We start from the raw sequence: 24,235 nt of genomic DNA, 5'->3' as shown, positions 1-24,235 counted from the left end.
TTTTGATTATTGCTGTCCTTATCGTTCAGTCACTTAAGTTGTGTCCAACTCTTTGCAACCCCATGGACGGCAGCATGCCAGGCTTCCCCTGTCCATCACCAACTCCCAGAGTTTACTCAGACTCATGTCCATCAAGTTGGTGATGCCATCCAACCATCTCATCCCCTGTCATCCCCTTCTCCTCCTGCCCTCAATCTTTCCCAGCATCAGGGTCTTTTCCAATGAGTCAGCTCTTCACATCCAGTGGCAAAAGTTATTGGAGCTTTAGTTTTGGCATCAGCCCTTCCAATGAATATTCAGGACTGATTTCCTTTAGGATGGACTGGTTGGATCTCTTTGCAGTTCAAGGAACTTTCAAGAGTCTTCAACACCACAGTTCAAAAGCATCATTTCTTCGGTGCTCAGCTTTCTTCACAGTCCAACTCTCACATCCATACATGACCACTGGAAAACCATAGTTTTGACTATACAGACCTTTGTTGGCAAAGTGATGTCTCTGCTTTTGAATATGCTGTCTAGATTGTTCATAGCTTTTCTTCCAAGGAGCAAGCGTCTTAATTTCATGGCTGCAGTCAGCATCTACAGTGATTTTGGAGTTGTCCTAGTAGGTATAAAGTAGTTTATCACTGTGGCTTCTGTTTCATATTTTCCCAATGATTTAACAGTGTTGAACATCTTTTCATATGCATTGAGTCGGTGATGCCATCCAACTGTCTCATCCTCTGTCACCCCTTTCTCCTCCTGCCCTCAATCTTTCCCAGTATCAGGGTCTTTTCTCTCACAGTGGCTTACTGGCCACTTCTATGTCTTCGGAGAAACGTCTGTTCATGTTACTTGCCCATTGTCTAGTGGAGTTATTTAGTTTTTTACTCTTGAATTATAATAGCTCCTTATATGTTTTGGATACAGGTCCCTTATCGGATCTGTGATTTGCAAATAGTTTTTCCTGTTCTGTGGGCTGATGCTCAGTGGGTAGAGAATCCACTTGCAGTGCAGGGGATGGAGGAGATGCGGGTTCGAAACCAGGGTCGGGAAAATCCCCTGGAGAAGGAAATGGCAGCCCACTCCAGTATTCTTACCTGGAAAATCCCATGGACAGAGAAGCCTGGCGGACTACAGTCCAAAGGGTCGGATACGACTGAGCGACTAAGCACACAGGTTCTATGGGCTCTCATTTCCTTTTCTTATTGGTGTCATTTCAGCATAAAGGGGTTTTAATTTTGAAGTCCAGCCATTTTTGTGGTTTTTTGAAAAACATTGCCTTACCCAAGGTCATGAAGACTTACTCTTGTAATTTCTTCTGAGAGTTTCATAATTTTAGATCTGTAACCCTTCTAAGGTTAATTTTTGTGTATGATATCATATAGGGGTCCAAGTTCATTCTTTTGCCTTTGGATATCTACTTATGTCAGTGTTATTTGCCCGAAACACTATACTTTCCCCATTGAATGGTCTTGGTACCTTTGCCAAAAATTGTTTGACATGAATGAGGGCTTTTTTCTGATTCACAGTTCTCTTTGATTGTTCTGTTGAGTGAGTCTGTGTCTTTTTTATGCCAATATGACACTGTTTTTAGTATGGTCACTCTGTAGTAAAGTTTTTAAAATCAGGATAATTGAATCTTCCAAGTTTGTTCTTCTTCAAGATTGTTTTGGCTATTCTGGTCTATTGCATTTAAGTTGATCAGGTTGTCAGTTTTTGCAAAGAAGGAAGCTGGGATTTTGATAGAGATCTTATTGATTACACACCTCAATTTGAGGAGTATTACCGTCTTAATATTACTTCTAATCCATAAACATGAGATGGCTTTGCATTTAATTAGATTTTAAATTTCTGTTACCAGTGTTTTATAGTTGTCAGTATGCAAGTCTCATACTTTCTTGATTAAATTTTTCCTAGTATTCTTTTCAATGCTATTATAAACAGATTTCTTAATTTCATTTTGTATTGTTTTTTGCTAGTGTATGGAAATATAATTGATTTGATCCTATTTTGTACGTTTTTTTTCTTTTGTCAGTGTGTATGCTCTGTTCTCCATAGTACAAAACTCCACTCTTAAACTTTTATTTCTAAACTATAGAGGTTCTGTCTTAAACTTCTGAAGTTTACCTGAACAGTTGAGTAGCTATTATAATAGTAGTAGTGTAAATAACAATTACAGCTAACATTTTTTGTGTGCTTCCTTTGTTCCAGGCTCTCTGCCTGGCACATGCTATTTTATATTATTCTCACAGTAGTCCTATGATATGGAATATTGTTAGCCTCTTTTTATAGACAGTAAAACAGAGGCTGAGGCTTAATATAATGAGTAATATGCCCAAGATTAGTAAAACTAGTACTGAGTGGAAAACTGGGATTTGAGCCTCAGACCACTCCTTCTAGAGCCTGTATTTTTAACTCTTAGCCAGTAGAACGTTGTGTGTGTGTGTGTGTGTACACACACAATATATATACACAGACACAAACACAGTGATGCTTAGCTGGTGCTGTGTCATTTGTCTGGCAGTTAGCTGTCTGGAGCAAGGGCCGTACCCAGTGTGCAATAAGCCAGAGTTTATTAGAGAGCCAGTGCCCAGAGTGCAGTTTTTCACTCGCAGGTAACCTTCTCACCTTACTCATTTTTCCTTTGTTGTGCTGTCTTAAAAAATAGGTTAGAAGCCATTTAACAACAATAAAGCCTATTAAAATAAACTCAGGTTCCAAAAAGTATAGCTGTACCCCCATCCATGGTTTCAGTTATTCAACTTCAATCTGAAAATACTGAATAGAAAATTCCAGAAGTACACAATTTATAAATTTTAAATTGTATGCTATCTGAGTAGCACTGTCCCACTTCAATATCATCTTTTTATCTAACATGTCCATGCTGTATACATTGCTTGCCCATTAGTATAGGAAAAAGCTTGTACATATAGGACTTGGTGCTATGCACCATTAAAGGCATCCACTGAGGGTCTTGTAACGTATCCTCTGTGGATATGGGGGGCTAGTGTATAGTAATGCCTTCAGGACCGTCATTACTTACAGGCTGTGACTGAATGGTAAAGAATCTGCCTGCCTAGTGCAAGAGACGTGAATTCCTGGAGACGGAAACGGCAACCCATCCCAGTACTCTTGCCTGGAGAATCCCATGGACTGAGGAGCCTGGTGGACTACTGTCCATGGGGTCGCAAAGAGTCAGACACGACTTAGTGACTAAACAACCACAACAATATAGCTTAGTATCTTCATTAGTCCTAAGAGCATGACTATACAACGTAGCATAGATTTCTGAGTTATTCAAAATAGGTAAAATTGTTAGTTTTCTATTTAGGAAGACAATACTTTTTTAAGATTAGTCCATAATTTCTTCTATAAAAACATTTTGTAAGAAACATTCTATAATTATCTAGAAAAATATATATAAGTTGAGCACAGTTAAATGTGGGTGCTATGTACATACATCTTCACTCAGTGGGGTATCAGTCTTACTGTTTTGAACAGATATCTGATAGTAAGTATTTTCTTTTAGGTCTTAGAGGTCATTTCTTTCTTTAGGCATAAGCTCAGCAGTCTTTTGAATGAACTCCCAGGTGGGTGACGTCTTAATGCGCAGTAGCAGGAAGGATTTCTCTGGCCATGACCACCATGTAGCCAATCTCATGTTTTTAACAGAAAGAAAAGGCATCTTTTTAGTATAATATTGCTGCTTTAAGTATTAAAATAGGAGTTTATTTTACAGAAATTTTATAAACTAAATGTTTTCCATGCATTATCTTGTATGTACTGTGTGCTTAGTTGTGTCCGACTCTTTGCGACCCCATGGACTGAGGCCCACCAGGCTCCCCATCTATGGAATGTTCCAGGCAAGAATACTGGAGTGGATTGCCATTTCCTTCTCCACTTACCTTGTATATTTCCTTCTTTAAAAAAACAAAAGTTGTAATTAAAATACTTGGGACTTTTCCCTTGAACTGAAACTAATATGGTTTCACTTTTGTATCTGCTATAGAAGCAATTACAAAAGTAAAGTAAGGTAATAAGAAATTAGGCAATGGAATGCTTTGACTTTAGCACTGTTGTGGGTAAAAAATTTATTACCTTTTTTTAAAAAATGAGACAATTGATAAATACTTTGGAAACCGTAAAGTACAATAAAAATATTAGTTACTTTCTGTGTCCTTTGTATTAATTTTTATTTTCCTAAGGCAGTAGATATAACTTCCTGTGGAAACTTTGCTGTAATTGGTCTCTCATCGGGAGCTGTTGATGTGTATAACATGCAGTCTGGTATACACCGGGGAAGTTTCGGCAGAGATCAAGGTATCGGCCTTTTTTTTTTTATTTTTCTTATTTTTTTAAAAAAAGTATTATAGATAGATAAAAGGCTAATAACTGTCACTGGCATTTATTAAATTCTTGAGTTCCAGGCATTTTGCTAAAGTTGCCTATGGGTTATCGTCAACCCTATGTGGCAGAACACCATATTGAAATACTCAAAGAGAATAAAGTCATAGTTGCATTAAGGGAAGGTGGATATTATAGAAATTAAAGTGTTTGGTTCCTTCTCCTTGCATTAAACAGAATTTCTTTTTGAAACCTTCCTTGGCATCAACTTGATGGTGGATTTTGTTATTTCTCATGTAGTAGAACAATTTTCCCTCTGTTCCCTAAAATCCATATTAAAGATTTTAGGGAAGTTGAATAGTGGGAACTTAGAAATTTAAATAAAGTAATTACTCTTTGTGTAGTGTTCGGAGAGGCCATTGCAATTCTTTTTTCTTTTAACATATGCTTTAAAGCCCATAAAGGATCTGTTAGAGGTGTTGCAGTGGATGGATTAAACCAGTTGACAATTACAGCTGGTAGTGAAGGAGTACTCAAGTTCTGGAACTTTAAAAACAAAGTTTTAATTCATTCTGTGAGCCTCGATTCATCTCCAAATTTGATGCTGCTACATAGAGACAGGTAAAGTTTTTCTTTTAATGATGATGGACTTTCTTCTTGATGTTTTTAGAAAAAGTTCTTAATTTAAGTAAAGTAGAGTAGTCCCTTGAACATCCCAAGTTTGGACTCTGCGGGTCCACTTACGCACAACTTTCTTTCACTAAATTCTTCAGGATAGCACTGCATAATCCACTGATGGTTGAGTCCACAGATGCAGAACCGTGGACAGGGAGGGCCAACTGTAAAATTATATGCAGACTTTTGACTATAGAGGGTTAGTACCCTAACCCTCTTGTAAAGTGATCAGCCGTATGTAATTTAACAAAAACCAAACTTTTCATATGAAAGAACATTTTGCTTAACTTCCCCCAAAGGTATACTTGATTAGCAAAACTTAAATAACTGTGAGATTTTAGTTTCAAGAGGTTGTTTTTGTTTGTTTATTAAAACTAATGCATTTGTCTTGCTAGTGGCATTCTGGGACTTGCCTTGGACGACTTCTCCATTAGTGTTTTGGACATAGAAACTAGGAAGATTGTCAGAGAGTTTTCTGGACACCAAGGCCAAATAAATGACATGGTAAAACAGACTTTAGACATTTAAATAAAACTTGATTCATTTCTATTTCTGTTTAGGTTAAAAATGTCCTAATAATTGATACTGCTATCTTTTAATAGCATTAAACTCATCATATGAGATGTTCAAAGTAAATAATTTGGAGACTGATTTTCAAAGCAGGTTTTTTTTTAAGGAAAATTTAGAATGAAAAGAAGTTTTAATATTTCTCAGGAGGATAATGCCATTAGATTAAAGTATACATTCAAGAGTTCATTTTTTCTCTTTAACAAAACCAGAATGATTTGTTGAAAATAAGTATATTATTTTTGACTTAGTATTAAACTAAGCTGAGAGAACTCATTTCTGTTTTCTGCATGCATAATGAGTTAACAGTAGGAGACCCGGCATATCTAATACTTGGTTTATTCTAGTTTAGTGTTATTTCTAATGTTTATCTTAAGTTCAGAAGAGTTTAGTTAGTGAATGTATTTTATCTTACTGTTATGTTCTTATGGTGGGAAATATGGTAAGAAGTACTCAGTTTAAACAGTGTATGTTGAAGACTTTTCATCAGTTGCAGATATCTTGATTTACTTGAAACAGAAATAAAAATAAAATAAATTCCTAGCTATTTAGTGGCACCCCCACAAGCTGCATTTACTAATCAGTTCTCACACCAAAAATCTGAATTTGCAACGTGTACCCATTTCCTTAAAAATAGGGGTGAAATGGCCAGGAAATTATGTTGTTCTGCAGATAAGAAATTGGCATAACTACTCATCAACAGAATTTGTTGTGACAGCATCTATAGCAATGAGGGTGGGAGTGAAGTAATTTTGATGAAGTTTCATTTATGAACACATCTGTCAGGGCCAATTTGTTCTTCCTATTTCTTTCCTTTTGAGTTGTGTGTGTGGAGTTTCTCCTAGTCAAGAATAAATTACTCCTGTTCAATTAAATCTGTGAGCGTTTATAACATGACTTTAGCTATCAGAGTCGTTTTTCCATTCTTCATTATCTACACTATCCTCTGTAAATTGAGTTCTCTATACTTTAAGGTTTAAGTTTCCATAGTACCATTGCAGCCTGATGACCAAATTGGAGTTCACTTATTCCAATTATCATTTGCTGATATGAATGGTCATAATCCATAAACCGATGGTCACAATCCCTGTGGTGTGTTTAGTCTGTTGGCTGAACAATCTACTTCAATATAAACTTCAGAGTTTTTCCATTTAGGTCTTCCTTCACATTTGACCTGGTTTGAACCTAATGTTATTTTTCCATTTTTATCTATAGAGAAGATACAACTTCTTTATGGTGTCATAAGTAGTTTATTTAAATTTATTTTGAAAATATGATTATTATGTTTTTAAATTATGTTTAAAACATCATTAAGGAAGAAGAGATTTTTAACTGAATCTGCAAGTAAGAAGGACTTCTTCAGTAACTTCTCTACATTAAGAGAATTTGCATTCTTTAAAATCATTTTGGAATAGACTCTTCTTGGAAATGTAGCTTTGTTCAAAGCTTCATAGATACTTTATAAATGGAATTAGGCTAATAAAATATTTCTAATTGAATGTTGTCAGCCCAGGTTTATGTTAAAAACAGTAGTCAAACATTTGTTAATTGTCTATAAATAGATTATGTAGTAAAAATTAAAAATTATGTACTACTATTCATTTTTAAAAGTTTTATAATTCATGTAAAAGCCTAATCCTTAGCAGTATCCTCAGGGGTATATAAGAAATGATAGTTTCTTTTATATAAGATGAGGTGGTCTACATTTTATGCATCAAACATTTTTAATGAAGTGTGCATTATCTTTTCGTTTCTTACATTCTTTGTTAAATGTATAGATACAAATATACATAGATATATACATACATGTATACATACCTGTATTACTTACGTTTTTGTTTCAATTTAAAGACTTTCAGCCCTGATGGTCGTTGGTTAATAAGCGCTTCAATGGATCGCTCTGTTAGAACGTGGGACCTCCCATCTGGGTGGTGAGTTTTTACATCACTAAGCTCATCAGAAGTTCTCCCAGTCAGTGCCTTCACGTGTGACTTCTACCTGTCGTTAATAGGTTATGTACTTTTGACTATGACTATATCTGGGGAGTTTTCTAACCTGGTTTATATTTTATTCTTGAAGTGTGTTTGATCTCAAACACAGAGATTAGTGCTGAAAGAGGTAATAGTGAGGAAATTCCAATCTCTTAGGTTCGCTCTTCCTGCAAACTTGAGAAGTAGAAGTGAGTTGCATAAACTCACTTGAGAAAGCTCATTTGGCCTTGTTGACACTCCAGACTGGAGACCATACTGTAGGACTGCAGACTGTTATTCTGAGCATTGTTTTATATTTTGTTGTTGTTGATATTAAGAGGTCAGAACTCTTAACTTTGTGTATATTATATATTTTCTGTCTCTAACATAATTCTTGAAAGAAGACATTTAGATACCTTCAGTTCAGTTCATTCGCTCATTCGTGTCCGACTCTCCACGACCCCATGAATCACAGCATGCCAGGCCTCCCTGTCCATCACCAACTCCCAGAGTTCACTCAAACTCATGTCCACAGAGTCGGTGATGCCATCCAGCCATCTCATTCTCGGTTGTCCCCTTCTCCTCCCACCCCCAACCTTTCCCAGCATCAGAGTCTTTTCCAATGAGTCAACTCGTCGCATGAGGTGGCCAAAGTATTGCAGTTTCATCTTTAGCATGAGTCCTTCCAATGGAAATATGTGTCTTAAGATTTGGATAAAACCCAGCAGTGTTAGGAAACCTGTCTTAGGTTGAAACTTGCTACTAAATCAGCACTTGAAGCGAAAACATTAATTCTGTTAAATAATTTGAACAGTAGAAACCTACAAAGAGTAATTTGTTGCTAAAAATTATGTAGGAGTACACACAACTTGCAGTCATATCACTCACCAAAGAATTGCCTAGGTGGAGTGTGAAAGGAGTGATGGGAACGGAATGTACCTGTGAGCAAAGAGAGAGGTGAGACAGATGAGCGGGAAGGTCGCGCAGTCTTCAGGAATGTCGCCAAGTTAAGATCTGTCCAGTTCTGCTCCTCTTGTTTCTCAGGAATTAGATAAGCTCACACCTGAAAGCAGTTTGACCTTTAGAAAGGAAAAACCCTCATGTCCTTACTTCCCTTCCAGTTTGATTTAGGAATGAGACACAGCTGTCTATACAGCTCGTGTACAGGATTTGGAATATGCACAGCAAAAGTGCCACTGATGGTCCCGCTCTGATAACTAGGCAGCTGTGTCCACAGGTGTGTCTCTTTTTACTTAAAGTCCAGTCAAGCAAAATAAATAATTAGTTGACTATCCTCCAGCTTCAAAAAGTTCAGTCAAGTTGGTACTTTCTTAATTAAAATAAAAAACCAAAAAAAACCTTTTTTTAAGGTACCATTAGAAATTTTGATTAGTCTTTTGCTTCACATACTTCTGTTTTCTAAAAGTAAGCATAATTTGAATTGCTTTGTAGTAGGAAAGTTGTGTAGGAAATAGAGCTGACACTTTGCCCTTTTCATTTTCCGTTTTAGTTCACATCAGATGAGAGAGGGAGGTTAATGTTCAATAGTACTAAATAGAATGTTTTTTAAAAGTGGTATTTTGGGGATTGGAAAAATTAGGATCTGAAAGTAGCATTCAGAGCTACCAATCTTTGACTCAGCATAAGGCTTTTTGCTCAATTTCTTATTTTAGAAAAAAGATGAACACATTTAAATCTGACATGTTTTCAACTCTGGTATCTTATTTTTCAGTGAACACAGACAGGTTTAAGTGAATACAGAGAAACTAAGCTGGGGGAATGCAAGAGCGAGAGATGAGTCACATAGGGATTGTTAAAAGAAGAGATAACAATATCTACACTGATTGTACCAAAGTGTGTTTTTAATAAAGACGCAAATAACTACCTCTTTGGTTAAGATTTGAAGTGGAACAAATGAGAATGCTGAAAAGCAGTCTCCCACAGCTGCTGCTGCCCTGTTGCAGTCGACTTTTTCTGTGGACTTATGGGCACTTCGAGTGCTTTCAGTTTAATTTGTTTAATACAAACAACCCAGAGAAGAACCACGGTCTCAATGGACACTGATGACTAAGCCTAAACTCAGGAATTTTAGATCTCACCACCTCTTCTCTGTCTTAATCCTTGCTCACTAAAGTGTGTGTGAGGGATGGAACTCCCTGACACGCTCAGAATCTGTTAAAGAGGAATCTACTACTTGAGCAAATTTATATTACTTGATACTATAATTATTTTGGCAAATTCACCATGCAACGTGGCTTCCACAGCTGTTGTGTGTGGGTAGACTGGCCTTCCATTATGTAAAAGCATCAAATTGAGGAAGTGGTTTCCACATACACAGCATGTTTTACATGGCCACAGTTGTTCATAAAGCCTAAGTGTACAGGTTTAATCCAAGACCTAGCTACCATATTATCACCTGCTAATCCTACAAAATGAAAAGTTCCAGGTAAATTATAAGCTTTTTGAGAGAATGTTAAAAAAATCCTCAGATTTTTAAGCACGGAGTCCCATGCATACAGGTAACATTAACTCACTTCTGATTATATTCTGAACCAATGTAGACAATGTCTAGATGTTCAATCTCCAAAGTGATGGAATCCTCACTGAATAGAACAAACGGATAGTTTTGCCTCAGTGGGAAACCCAAAACAAAATTCTCTTCCAGTTATTCTCATGTAATGCCCCTCAGAAAGCAGGGGTTGGGTAGATGAGACAGAACAAAATGCAAAATTCTATTAAAACTATTTAATTTTACATGTTTCTCACCCTGAAAAGTGTTCAATCTAAACTCTTAAGAGATTAAAAGTAACCATATAAAAGGTGGTAGCAGATGACAGATAATTTCAGGGACAAAAATTTCAACCCCACTTCTCTGAGAACCCTACAAACAGAAGAAAATTTTCCGCACTTAAAGAAACCACTTTACAGGAAACAGTTCAATACCTATGCCTTTGTTTTAGATAGAAACAATTAATTCCAGATGGCTGCATCTGCATGTTGCCACACCAAAGGTCTACTTATACACGGCTTCACATTGTAGCCTTTGTAATAAGTGTATTCATTCTTTACATATTTAACATGTTATGTAAATGATAAAACTGCTTACTGAAGAAAAAACTAGGAATCCCCAAAGCTTGTCATACTAATTATGTTTAAGAAAAGGAGTGAAATAAAAAAGCCAATGATTACCTACAGCTGTATGGTCCTTACTGCATCTTCTACATCAAGAAAACCAAATCGTCCTTAGAACATACCCCAGCAAGGCTGGTACCACAGCTGCTGGGAATCAGTCTTTCTCTTATGCTAACTACAGATTTTTTTCCCATAAGTGAGGATTTAAACATCGGTCATTGTCCTGAGCCCACTTTAGTTTGTTTGTAGTGCTGCTAATTTTAGTCTTGTCCTGCTGTTTTGTATTCATTAGTTGAGGTTTATCATTGTTAATTACTCTGTGAACAGATGGAGAGAGATTTTATTATGGACAGGTCCTTTACTTGTTGCCCCGGTGTTATGCGTGAGCTGCTCAGAGTGTCTCCGTGAGTCGCCACTGTGGCCGTCCTCGGGGGTGTGTGCCCTGCCAGACTGCCGGACCTTTAGTTTCAGTAGTGGCGTTGCCGAGCTCTTGGTGATTACGTGTGCAGACTGCTTGGTCTCAGGCATGTCTCTGTTACTTTCTACTTTGAGCAAGTGTGACCGGGCCTCACGTTTCTGACGGGTATAGTAGGGATGGATCTGCCTCATGGGGTCGTGAGGATTTAATTACTAGTCACAAGTGCTCAGAATACTTCCTGGCATGGTATACTGAACTCCTGTTATTTTCTTTATTGAAATAATGCAATTACTGAAGATTCTGAACTTCAGTCATTTTGCCATGCCTCCTCATGAATAATGTAATGGCTTCAGTGAATAAAGTAGTTTTTGAAACAGCTCTTACTAAAACCAGCATACTCCTCTTAGGGTGCACAGAGTGCTTGCACTCTCAGCCAGCCTAGGAAGCCTCGTCTGCAACGTGCCCACGTGTTAGGCCTTTCTGCTTGCTCCTTAAATTCTCCTCGTTTTGCTTCCTGCTGCCACCATCCTAGTTCAGGTCTTCCCTGATTGTTAGATGACTACTGCCATAATCTCTACAGCTAGTGACTATATAGGAGAAGGCAATGGCAAGCCACTCCAGTACTCTTGCCTAGAAAATCCCATGGATGGAGGAGCCTGGTGGGCTGCAGTCCGTGGGGTCGCTAAGGGTCGGACATGACTGAGCGACTTCACTTTCACTTTTCACTTTCACACATTGGAGAAGGAAATGGCAACCCACTCCAGTGTTCTTGCCTGGAGAATCCCAGGGACGGGGGACCCTGGTGAGCTTCTGTCTATGGGGTCACACAGAGTCGGACACGACTGAAGTGACGCAGCAGCAGCAGCCAAAATCTCACTGTTCTTCCTGTTTAAATATATTCTACATTTGGCTGCCAGATTTTCTTATGAAAGTAGAAATTATACTGCTATCTGCTCAAAAGCCTGTAGTGGCTTTCCACTGATTAAAAGAACAAACTCAGATGTTTGGTATTCAAGACCAAACTGCATTCCTCACTGGACACGGTTCCCCTTGCCTTGCCTTCCACATTCCTTCTCCCAGAAGTTGCTTTCTTGACCATCAGCATCTGTTGAAGGTTCATGTTCGTCACACACACTGCTCTCTGAGGAGCCTGCTGTGCAAATGCATCTTCTTCTGGGGTGCCATCGCTCCCTTTTCCTCCCCAGCTTTTCACAGCCCCTGCTCGCAGCTGTCTGAAGTGTCCATGTGGACTAGTACCGTGGCCTGCTTTATGGTGATGCTGCATAGACTGAGTTTTCTGTTTGCTGTGTAGCACACAGTTACCTGTTTGAAAAACAGAATTGCTCGAACTTTTCTTCCCCACTACCATTCTCCCATGGCCATTTTGTTACTTTCTTCCGTTGCCTGCCCCTGCTGTTATTTTCACTGGCGTAACAAATACAGGAGAGTGCTGATAATTCATTTTAAACATATGACATCTTTAGAACTGTTTCCAAACCCACCAAAATGGCATTCCAGAAAACAGCATTGCCTCCTGTATTCTGCCTGTTATCGAAACTCTTGCCCAAATTAATTGATTTCTTTAGTGTTCTGGGTCTTTGTCATTGAGGAGATTATTTTCCCATCGTAGCTTAGTTGACAAAGCTCTTTATTAGTGATGACTTTTTGGTGTTGGTGATTTAAAAGTAAAAAGCAAAAATTTTCTGCATCTCTTACCCTTTGTTCTTTTATCAAAATGATTAGTAGAGTTGAAGGACTGTAACGTCTTGGTTCTTTTTGTAGTCTTATAGACAGTTTCTTGTTGGACTCGGCTCCTCTTAATGTCACCATGTCCCCGACTGGAGACTTTCTGGCCACCTCCCATGTCGACCACCTCGGAGTTTATCTGTGGTAAGTGCTCTCATGCAGTTCTTCCTGGGTTAAGACTTTCTGGCCACCTCCCATGTCGACCACCTCGGAGTTTATCTGTGGTAAGCGCTCTCATGCAGTCCTTTCTGGGTTAAGACTTTCTGGCCACCTCCCATGTCGACCACCTCGGAGTTTATCTGTGGTAAGCGCTCTCATGCAGTCCCTTCTGGGTCAAGAAGAAAGGGAAGATGACATTGTCAGACAGTCATAGTTGCTAGCGTTGCCCTTCAGTTTTGGGGTTTTTTTAACTCATAAAATGGAAGTGTCACATAGTTCACCTTAAGTCTACAGTTGAGTCAACTTCTGCTGGATAATTTAGGTAGCTTTGCTTAAGTGTATATTCTAAGCTACATGACTGATTTTTATCTGTTAGCCACAGATTTTTATCTGTGACTTTTATTTGCAGAAAGGATAGTAATAGGGCTTCCCTGTAGCTCAGTTGGTAAAGAATCTACCTGCAGCACAGGAGACCCTGGTTTGATTCCTGGGTCGGGAAGATCCCCTGGAGAAGGGATAGGCTACCCACTCCAGTATTTTTGGGCTTCCCTGGTGGCTGAGCTGGTAAAGAACCTGCCTGCAGCGTTGAGGAAGAGAAAAAAATGAATACCGTTTCTACTTACAAGATTTTCTAATTGACTTTTTAGGATGTGAAAATAAATTTAATATGTAATAGAAATAGACTCTGGTCACCTTAATAAGCAGAATGGAGTATCTCCTGGAGTCTTTGAGACTGGAAGAGTCAAGAGAAGAATGGTGGTGTGGTGCCTCAGCAGCAGAGTGTACAATACAACTATTAGCATAACTCAGAGCCTGCTGTTTCCAGGTGTTATTTTCCATATGATTAAGCCCACTTTGGGACAGATATCCACATCTTGATTACTCAGATGTGGATCAGATTAGTCAGTCAGATCCAAAGTCATGAATCAGGGTCAAGTAGCACTTAAAGGACCATTCTAGAGACAGGGGAACCCATGACTGTTCAGCACCCCCAAAGATCTGATCCACATAATCACCGTCTGGCTTAATGCTCTGAGTCCATCTTTCCTTCAGCTGTAATTTCCTTAGATGAAAGCTGCCATTTGTCAAAGCAGTATAAATAAATGGATGTTATGTTACCTTATAAAAATATTATCCACTACTGATCTCTCAAATACTTTTATGTGCTACCTTAAAAATAAGTCTCTGTTCATAATACTTATGGACAGCTTTCTTGTGATGACATCTGTGACATGACTCAAAGCATTTTGAAATTAATACTGTTTTTGAGTTTGTTTTTTTTTAACAAGTGATCGGTATTTATAGCCAAATTCAAGATCATGGAGATTGTTAAGAGTAATCGAAGCGTCTCTGAAAATATTTTTTATAAATTTTATAATATTGCTTATGTTTTTTATGTCTCAGGTCCAATATTTCCCTGTTTTCAGTTGTTTCATTACGGCCACTTCCCACAGATTATGTTCCTTCAGTAGTGATGCTTCCTGGCACTTGTCAAACCCAAGGTAATCAAAAACTAGTAAAGTAATTTTTGAAGTGTAATATAATAAACCTTACCTGCAGGATATTGCCACTGAAGGCAAAGTTTAATGCATTCAATCACAGTATTTTTATCTTAATGAAGTATTTTGAATGACTTCATGAATCTTTGTATAAACAAAGAGATAATTGATGGAATATTCATGTGAAACAGTGGAAAAATGTTTTGAGTCTGGCGATGGAAATTGTACTTAATATGAGAAAATAAGAAAATGAATAGAGTTTAAAGGTTATATTGAGTGAACATATTATGAAATACTAATGGATTTGCAATTAATTAAGTTGCTTTTATATGATAAAAATTTCATTCAGCCTTAATTTGTTTTACCTGAAAATTTTTTAAGATGTAGAATTATCAGAAGAAACCGTAGAACCAAGTGATGAAATGATAGAGTATGACTCCCCAGAACAGTTGAATGAGCAGTTGGTAACTCTGTCGCTCCTTCCTGAATCCCGGTGGAAAAACCTTCTTAATCTTGATGTTATTAAGGTAATACTATAGTACACTTAATATTGGCCCCTGAAGACATATTCCAAAAGTATTTTCTTTAATAAAGAAAGCTTCCCTTTCTTGGAGGTCTTTAGGTGAAGTACTTAATGCCTAAGATAGTAAAGCAAATACCGTTTAGCTGAATGCTATTTAATCTAGTGTTATTACAAGACTTTCTCCATGTATATATATCTATGAGAGCACTCAGGGACCTTCAAATATAGCAGTAGTATAGCCTGCAACTACAGAGCTATTAGACATTGGGTGTTTCAAGCCTAGCCTAATCTCACTTAACTTCTGAAATGAGGGGGAAAAGTCATCATAATGTCTGATGTTTCTGTGTCTAGACATCTGGGGACTAGAATACTTTCACTGGTCTTTTTAAAAATAAACTTCAGTCACTCTTTATCATACCACACCCTGCTCTGTCTGCTACTGGAAGGTTTGCTTTTGGGTTCAGGCCCATAAATTAATATGAACTAGGTAGTAGATAGTGTCCTTAGATAATAGCAGTGGAAAATAACTTAGCCCTTTGTCCTTGAGGAGTTTGCAGTTTTACATAAGAAATGGACAGGGTGTGAATTAATGTGTTTCAAAGCATGTTTCATGACCCCTATTTGTGAGTATCAAAAGCAGCTGAAACGTACAGACTAGAAAATTTCAGAGATTATCTTCTGAGAATTAGGGTAAGTTTTGTTTTATGAAACTCAGCTTGGTTAGATATATACTTACAGTCAGGCATCCTTGGTAGCTCAGCTGGTAAAGAAGCTCCTGTAATCCAGTTTGATTCCTGGGTTGGGAAGATCCCCTGGATGAGAGATAGGCTACCCATTTGAGTAATCATGGTCTTCCCTGATGGTTCAGGTGGTAAAGCATCCACCTGCAATGCAGGAGACCTGGGTTCAATCCCTAGGTTGGGAAGATCCCCTGGGGGAGGGCATGGCAACCCATTTGGGTATTCTTGCCTGGGGAATCTCATGGACAGAGGAGCCTGGCAGGCTGCAGTCCACAGAGTCGCAGAGTTGGACACGACTGAGTGCCAAGCACAGCACTGAGCATACATACAGTCACTAGAGTTTATGTGTGTGCTCAGTCACATTATGGGCTGGCATAAAAAAAGTGTTAGGGACACTGACAGAGATAACAGTGACACGCTGTCCTGGCTGCTTTTGTAGCTAGTAAATTAGCACCAGAAAAGACATGCATGTCTCGGGTAAGAAAAGAGAGAAGTTTTCACATGTTCATTTGACTCAAAATTTCAAAGTGCTCCTTTTTATTGCTCATCTTTTGAAAGATGGGGCTTCAGTATAAAGGTATGTTGTTTAGGTACATAGTTATATTGTCTAGTCTATCAACTGTAAAGGAAATAGTTTATGGAATGGCTTTAAAAGCAATACATTAAAAAGTACAAGTAGGTGAGTGTGAAGGGACCAGTTAGAATAATGCCCAATTAATTGAGCTAAATTTGTTGGGCACTCTTCTTGCTAAGATATAGTTTGTTCTGCATAAAAATATAGAGAAATGTCAATGAATGCTCTTTATAACACCTCAAATATTTTAATTTCCTTCTGAATGAAAGAAATTAGAATTTTTATTTTTGTCCTGTGGTTAACTTTTATACTATGGTTTCCTTTATGAAATTAGGTAATTTCCAGAGCCCTGTGGAACTTCTCCAAAGCCTTCTGTTTTTATTTACAACTCAGTGACTACCTTCTAACTCTTAACTAGTTTCCCCGTCACAAAGAAGGCTGTGCTTACATTGCTGTGGGCTGTACTTTGTTCGATTTTGTTTTATGCTGTGGCTCCAAGAGGCCACAAATATCCCTGGCTTTCTTTCAAAAATCAAATCTCCCCATGGTTACTAAAGAATGGAAGAAGAGTAGTTCAGTTCAGTTCAGTTCAGTCGCTCAGTCGTGTCCGACTCTCCGCGACCCCATGAATCACAGCACACCAGGCCTCCCTGTCCATCACCAACTCCCGGAGTTCACTCAAACTCATGTCCATCGAGTCGGTGATGCCATCCAGCCATCTCATTCTCTGTCGTCCCCGTCTCCTCCCGTCCCCAATCCCTCCCAGCATCAGAGTCTTGTGAGACTTCTTAAGAGTCCATCAAGTTCTCTTGAGATAGTGATGTGTAACCCATGTAGTCACCAAAATCGAATTCTGTCAGCGGGAATTCCAGTGGAACTTTTGTGATAGAATTTTGCTGACACTTGAAATAGTTTATGAAGGAATGATAGTATTGTCTTGCTTTCTAGAAACACAGAGTACTAAGGAAAAATAAGAATTCCAATAAGATAGAAGAATTAGGGCACACCTACACACAAAATTTACTAAATTACTTTTAATGGCAGAGACTACCTCTGGCTCCAGATTTCTTTTGGAGAAGAGAAATTTGAAAAACTGTTGAGCATTTATGTAAATTTTGCTTTCTAGCCCATCTTGTATTTCAGTGTAAAAGAAGTTCAAAATTGCTTGTTACATCTTCACCTAAATATTCATGTTTCAGGAAAATGAGCTGTTTTTGCCTCAGAGCTTCTCCTGAACCCTGTCATTTTCCTTTTGCGTTATCAGCAAGAGTACTAGAGGTTTGCGTTGGGAAGCCCAGTTTAAGGATATCTGTGGTATATTGGTTGTTTGGGATTTCATTTCAGTATCCTAATCTGAATTTCATTCTTTTCTATTTTTTTTTACTTTTGGGGCTTTTAAAAAATTAAATGGGAATTAAATGTTAGAAACTGTTGGCAAGATAATTACTAGTCTTTTTTCCTTTTCTCATTTTTCTTAATTAGAAAAAGAATAAACCAAAGGAACCACCCAAAGTACCCAAATCAGCACCATTTTTTATTCCAACTGTTCCTGGTCTTGTACCCAGATATGCTGCACCTGAACAAAACAGTGATCCTCAGCAGGTGAGAGCCAAGTTAGAGGGAGCATTGTGGGCACACGGTGTGTGCATTGTATGCTGTACATTTGTAGTTTTAAACAAGACCCAGTTTTACAAATACAGAGTAAATTAATGCTAGCTTTTAATTATAAACTATAATTTTTTTGTTATATTTGTGGGTTTTGAATAATGTGTATTTGTTTTTGTTTAAGTCTAAAGTGGTAAATCTTGGAATTTTGGCTCAAAAATCAGATTTCTGCTTGAAACTTGAGGAAGGACTGGTAAATAATAAACGTAAGTTAAATTATAAAATATTTTACCAAGTATTTCGGCTAATTATGTTACTTTATGTGAAGAGAATTGAGTAAAATATTAGCAGATTTCTCAGTAGTTGAAAGTAAAAGCCAAAAGGATTGAAATCTTGGTTTTAATCTGAAGTAATTTTTGCTTTGTTTATAGTAGATGAGTGACACTACACTCAGATGTTAAGATGATAATCTTTTGAGTACCTCTCTTTCTATATGGAAAATTGGAATTTTTTCTTTCTTGCTCCTTTTATTTACAATTGCAATTTGCAGTGTAGTTTGCAATAGACTTTTGTTTTAGGTAATTTAGATAATTACCAAATTATCACACAAAGAGGCTTTTTAACAAAATTGAGTGTTTTAATTTAAATTTTGAAAGCTACAATCTAGCTAATAATGATAATGAAAACTGTAAGCAGTTAACAGAATTACAGTCATTCTCCCGTTTGACTTAGCCTGTTGTCTTCTGACCCAGTTGCTTTGTGTTTTCATGCCAGTATCACTCCAGTGCACAATGGCCAATGTCAAAGAATGGTACTTGTCCTGATAGCTAATGAGTAGCAGGATTGTAAAAGGAGTAACTTGTTATATTTATGGGGGAACAAAGAAGAGAGGCACTAAAATTTAATATCTACTGAAAACCAAAATGTATTAGACTCTTGTCAATGGTATTGTTCTTTTGCAAAAGCTAAACGCATAGGCATTGCCGTTGTAGTGTCGAATGCCTTGTATAAGTGTATGGAGTGTGTTTTCATGGGACGCATATGAGACAAGAGTGCTTACTACTAGGGAAAAACAGATTTATGGTGAATAAGGGGGTCTTTCCCCATGTATATTTCTGCAGTATTAATGTTAATGATCAAGTGATACTTTTATAATTTTTATAAATAATACAAAAATAAATTCCCTCCCTTCATCTTATTCTTTCCCGCAAATACTGTAAATAACTTGGTGTATACTTCTATCACCTTCTTATATTGGATTTGTTCTGACTGATTTATAAGCATGTTAAAATCTCTGGTGCTAATTGTTAATTAGATTTTAACAGCCTTAATAGAAATTGCTAAAAATGCAAATTTAAATATATGTTGGGTTTGAAATGAAAGCTAGTTTCTTAAATGAAATGATTGTCAGTAATAACTGGATTCTTATTAAAATAATGTAGATGAAGCTGCTGTTAACCTTCTGAAAGAATTAGGCCCGTCAGGAATTGAAACAGAGCTTCGAAGTTTGTCTCCTGATTGTGGTGGTTCAATAGACGTTATGAAGAGCTTCTTGAAGATGATTGGGATGATGTTGGACAGAAAGCGTGATTTTGAGTTGGCCCAGGCATACCTTGCCCTGTTTCTGAAGGTAAGTCTAAGATGTGAGACAGCACTTCACAACTTGCCCTCCTCCAGAGTAGCGTTGTCTGATAAAAATGTCTGCAGAGATGGAAATATTTTGTATCCACATTTCACTGCATGTGGCTACTGAGCACTTGAATCATGGCTGATGTGACTGAGAACCTGAGTTTTTCATTTTATAGAAATTTAATTAATTTCAACAGCTTTCTGTGCCTAGTAACTACCATACTGGATAGCTGGACGGGGCGGCAGCTTGTAAATTCCTTTGTTGACTTCTGTTTTTTAGCTCAGCACAATTTTGACTCAACCCCCTGACTTCTGTGTCATCCGTTTGATCAGTATATTTACCTATTAGCTTTTTTATTTAGTTACATTTTGGCAGGTTTTTTTTTTTAATGATCATGAAAAAAGTAAGGTTTACTTCTGTCCTGCTTGAAGGAGTTTCAGACAATTTGACAATAACAGAGTTGCTTTTATGACGAATATAATGGAGAACTCATGTTTATCTCACTGCTATAACATATTGAAGGAGGTAGATGATGCTGATTTTCAGTAATAGCATATAGATTATTTATCTCATAAATATCTAAAAAAGTTTTCACTTGACTTAATTATTTGAAATTATTTAAAAAGTAAATTTATAGATGGTAGTAGTATGTAGGATAAAAAATTAGAAATGTTGCAAATTGTTCCTGTATTTTTTCCCAGATTTATCACAGTTGTAAATTTAGAACCAGGACTTTGTTTCTTGATGTGTATCAGGACTCTCCTTACATAGAGGAGAGTCGTTACTTCAATTTTACTGAGAGAGGGACAGAACCATGAAGACTCATAGTAGAGGAGAGGGAGATGAGAGACTGTAATAAACCAGCCTTTAAGAAAAAAAATCAAGAGTAGTGTCTTCTGAGGTTCCTTGTAAAACAGTTAAATACAGAATAAACAAAATTTTACTTTTCTTAAATGTTCAGCTATCATTTTTCTTTTCAGTTGCACCTGAAAATGCTTCCTTCAGAGCCAATACTTCTGGAAGAAATGACAAAGTTGTCGTCACAGTTGGAAGAAAACTGGATCCATTTACAGTCACTTTTTAATCAAAGCATGTGTGTTTTAAATTACATTAAAAGTGCTTTGTTATAAAAATAAGGTTAGGTAACTAAATCAGAGACTTTTATATTAGAGAGGTGGGATTTAACTCATCCCCTTGTTTTCCAAGTCTCAGTGTGAAAGGGAGACCAGTGCGGCACCGACTAGACTCCAGATGCTGAACACTTGCTGAAATAAAAGTATACCTGCCTTTTGTTTTAAAGATGTGAAGAGTCTTCTCAAAGGATACACTTTCCGAGTTTCTTCATCATTTACTTGGATATGACTTCTTTTGAATTGTCATCACCAAGCTTGTGTTTTTTGAATGTTTGTAACATACTCGGGCATGCTAGGTCTCTCGTGCACAGTATTGCCAAGTTAAACTGAAGTTAAAAGTGATACATAGTTTAAAAAGTGCCTTCACGTTATGAGGTGAAAAGATATGTGTCTTTCCTTGGTGGCCTTGGATGAAACATAGTTCTAACACTGACCTAGTCCTCTCTCCATTGTACCCTTTCTAAAGGAACTTATTTTTTTTTTAATATGAGAGGTGCTTTCACAAGGCAACTTGTTATAGGAGGCAGTTGAACAGATACCTGGAATGGGTGAGGGAAATTCCAAATTCCATTGAAGACAGACTTCAAAGGTCTTTCTTCCCCACTGATGACATTTTTATTTGGAAAGAAACTGCTGACTACATTTTTCTTTCATAACCATTGTGAAACCAGACAGCTCTGGCACTTTTCCCTTTTTTCATCATTGTTGTTTCTGTGGTTCAAGACTTCAGCAATATGTCAATTAATAATAAGCAATTCTTAAAAGCTTATTTTAAGAATAAAATAAGAATATAAAAAGTTCAAAGTTTTTATAGTAAGTAGTGTCATTCATAAAATTCAGCTGGTTGTATCTGAATGCCAGTACCATTCTAATTAGTATATGGCTTTACAGAATCGTCTCTGAAGGAATAATCCTCACAAGATGCTGATCAATGATAACTTTAATTATCAAAGTTTTTTTGTTTAATGGTGGTGTTTTTGTTAAACGTAGAATTATTAATAGTGAACTGCTTGAGAAATAAGCCAGTATTGTTTTGTACTATGTTCTTTTAGAAATGTATATAAACTTAGTAAAGCCATTGACTTAAATGTTAATGACTTAAGTTCTAACTTTAAAAACTGTATTTCCCCTTGCTCCAAATACTATATTCTAAAGATATGGCAAAATTTCAGTGTACAGTTATGTATAATGTGAAGATTGTACAGGTCTCCTGCTTTGCAGACGGATTCTTTATTGTCTGAGCTACCAGGGAAGCCCAAGAATACTGGAGAGGGTAACCTATCTCTTCTCCAGGGGATCTTCCTGACGCAGGGATTGAACTAGGCAGATTCTTTATCAGCTGAGCTCCCACGGAAGCCCTAATTATCACTTAAGTTCTAACTTTAAAAACTGTGTTTCCCCTTGCCCCAAATGCTATATTCTAAAGATATGGCAAAATTTCAGTATACAGTTATGTACAATGTGAAAATTGTAAATATCTAAAACAATAATAAGAGTTCTAAACTGAAATTGTATTACAATGACAAATGTTGAACTTTCTTTTTCAAATGAAAATACAGGAGTTCAGTATATTGTTTTTATTGGAGATAGCTTTAGATAGGCCTGGCGTGCTGTGATTCATGGGGTCGCAAAGAGTCGGACACGACTGAGTGACTGAACTGAACTGAACTGAAAGCATCATTTTGGCAGGTAATCTTCCAGAATTTTTCCTGTATTACAGTTTACCATCAAAGGAAAATTTTTTGTGTATGTTTTTTCTTAAAATGTATCAGTTTGTGCATGCTTCTTTTTCTTTACCTTTTAAATTGGAAATGTAGTATATGACTGCATTTTACTTGTAAAAACATAAGTCTATTTTTGATTAACACTCAATCCCAATACCTTCCCTAGAAGTGACAATTGTTAACTTTCCATTTAGTCACTTCCATGTTTTCTGTGAATGTCTGTATATGTAATTGCTACAAGAAATGTATAGCTTCAGTTTTTACATAGATATATGTATATCATTCTGCAACTTTTCTACATGGTCTCTGAGTATAATCTCACCTAATCTTACCTGTTGATTTTTGTGTAGTGTTCCACAACCTACTTAGCCTATAATGGACAGTAGGGTAGTTTACTGCTTTTTTTTTCTATTTTCAAACAATGCTAAAAGAGTATCATCCTGTACGATTGTATGGGCATGTAAGGATTTCTCTATTGTATGCTTAAGCTTTGACTTGCTGAGCCACAGTTAGGCAGTTTTTAAAGAGATACTTCATTTGGCTTCCAGAATGGCTGTTAGCAGTTTAAAGTTTCTCCTCAGCAGTGAATGAGTACCTGCTCTCTATATAATTAAGGACATTTGATTTTTGATTAATTTTTTAATTTACAGGTGAAAAATTATCATTTTTATTGTTTATGTTTAGGAAAAACCTTTACTAATAGGTAAAGGTAAAGATGGACATCTTTTCGTATATTGATGGACATCTTTTCATATGTTTGCTTTAGACATGTGAATTGCCTTGTGCCAACACTGCTCATTTTTCTGTGAATGATTTGTCTTTTTATCTCATGGATTAGTTAGGAGTTTTTCTTATAGTTTGGATATAGATATTAGTCTTTTACTTATGTTTCATTGTTTTCTCTCATTTGGTCACTTGTCTTTGGTTTTACTTTTGGTATGTTTTTTAAACATGTTTTATATTTATATATAGTTAAATTGATAAATATTTTTATGACTTTTATTTCAAAATATAGATAGAGCTGCTGCTGCTGCTAAGTCGCTTCAGTTGTGTCCAACTCTGTGCAACCCCATAGACGGCAGCCAACCAGGCTCCGCCGTCCCTGGGATTCTCCAGGCAAGAACGCTGGAGTGGGTTGCCATTTCCTCCTCCAATGAGTGAAAGTGAAGTCTCTCAGTCATGTCCGACTAGTAGCGACCCCATGGACTGCAGCCCACCAGGCTCCTCTGTCCATGCGATTTTCTAGGCAAGAGTACTGGAGTGGCTTGCCATTGCCTTCTCCAATAGATAGAGCATGTTCTGTATTTTCTTCTAAGTTAATTATGTATGCATCCAGATCTCCATTTGGAATTAATATCTGTGAAGAGTGCAAGGTACAGAGCTACTTTTATTCAAAAGTCCAAAAACTATTTGTTGAAATCCATTCTTCCTGATTTGCGGTGCTGTTTTATTATGTGTTAAATTCTCTAATTAAGACATTTATTTTTCCTAATAAATAATGCATTGTTTAAATTACAGTTTTCTGGTATGTTTTCAGAAATGGTGGGAGTGATGCATTCCTAATATTTTTCAGAAATTTCTAGGCTGTTGGTGAGCATCTTTTTGAGGTTTTGATTTTAGTCGCAGTACATTCATAGTACTGATTTAAAGAGAATTACAGTTGACTCTTAAGCAGGAGGTTAGGGGTGCCACCTTTCCTGCATCAAATCTGAGTATAATTTATAGTCGGCTCTCCATACTTGTGGTTCCTGCATGCCCGTGGTCCTGCATCGGTACTATATGATCTGAGTCCAACTAACTTCAGACTGTACGTA

At 37.0% G+C, this 24,235-nt stretch overlaps 1 protein-coding gene across 2 annotated transcripts in view; it reads left to right on the top strand.

Annotated features, from left to right (window-relative positions):
• Nucleotides 1-23,938, top strand: part of WDR36 (WD repeat domain 36) — a 42,431-nt gene extending 18,493 nt beyond the window's left edge. Inside the window, exons 13-24 of one of the 2 annotated variants that reach the window (XR_008686464.2) lie at nucleotides 4,188-4,302; nucleotides 4,782-4,947; nucleotides 5,397-5,505; nucleotides 7,420-7,499; nucleotides 12,871-12,978; nucleotides 14,398-14,495; nucleotides 14,874-15,019; nucleotides 17,812-17,931; nucleotides 18,119-18,200; nucleotides 19,377-19,564; nucleotides 20,545-22,386; nucleotides 23,437-23,938. Coding sequence is in view for 1 of the 2 variants with exons in the window: in XM_055430428.2 (XP_055286403.2) it covers nucleotides 4,188-4,302; nucleotides 4,782-4,947; nucleotides 5,397-5,505; nucleotides 7,420-7,499; nucleotides 12,871-12,978; nucleotides 14,398-14,495; nucleotides 14,874-15,019; nucleotides 17,812-17,931; nucleotides 18,119-18,200; nucleotides 19,377-19,564; nucleotides 20,545-20,694 (1,362 nt within the window). In the remaining variant the exon portion in view is untranslated. Of the gene's footprint in view, nucleotides 1-4,187; nucleotides 4,303-4,781; nucleotides 4,948-5,396; nucleotides 5,506-7,419; nucleotides 7,500-12,870; nucleotides 12,979-14,397; nucleotides 14,496-14,873; nucleotides 15,020-17,811; nucleotides 17,932-18,118; nucleotides 18,201-19,376; nucleotides 19,565-20,544 lie in introns of both variants that reach the window. The other variant, XM_055430428.2, reaches the window with a different exon arrangement.
• The last annotated feature ends 297 nt before the right edge of the window (nucleotides 23,939-24,235 follow it).

This window comes from Moschus berezovskii, chromosome 8 (assembly GCF_049115385.1).
Source record: "Moschus berezovskii isolate FMDL1 chromosome 8, NW_MosBer_1.0, whole genome shotgun sequence".
NCBI classification, from domain to species: Eukaryota; Metazoa; Chordata; class Mammalia; order Artiodactyla; family Moschidae; genus Moschus; species Moschus berezovskii.
This window is presented reverse-complemented; position numbering and strand designations above follow the sequence as displayed.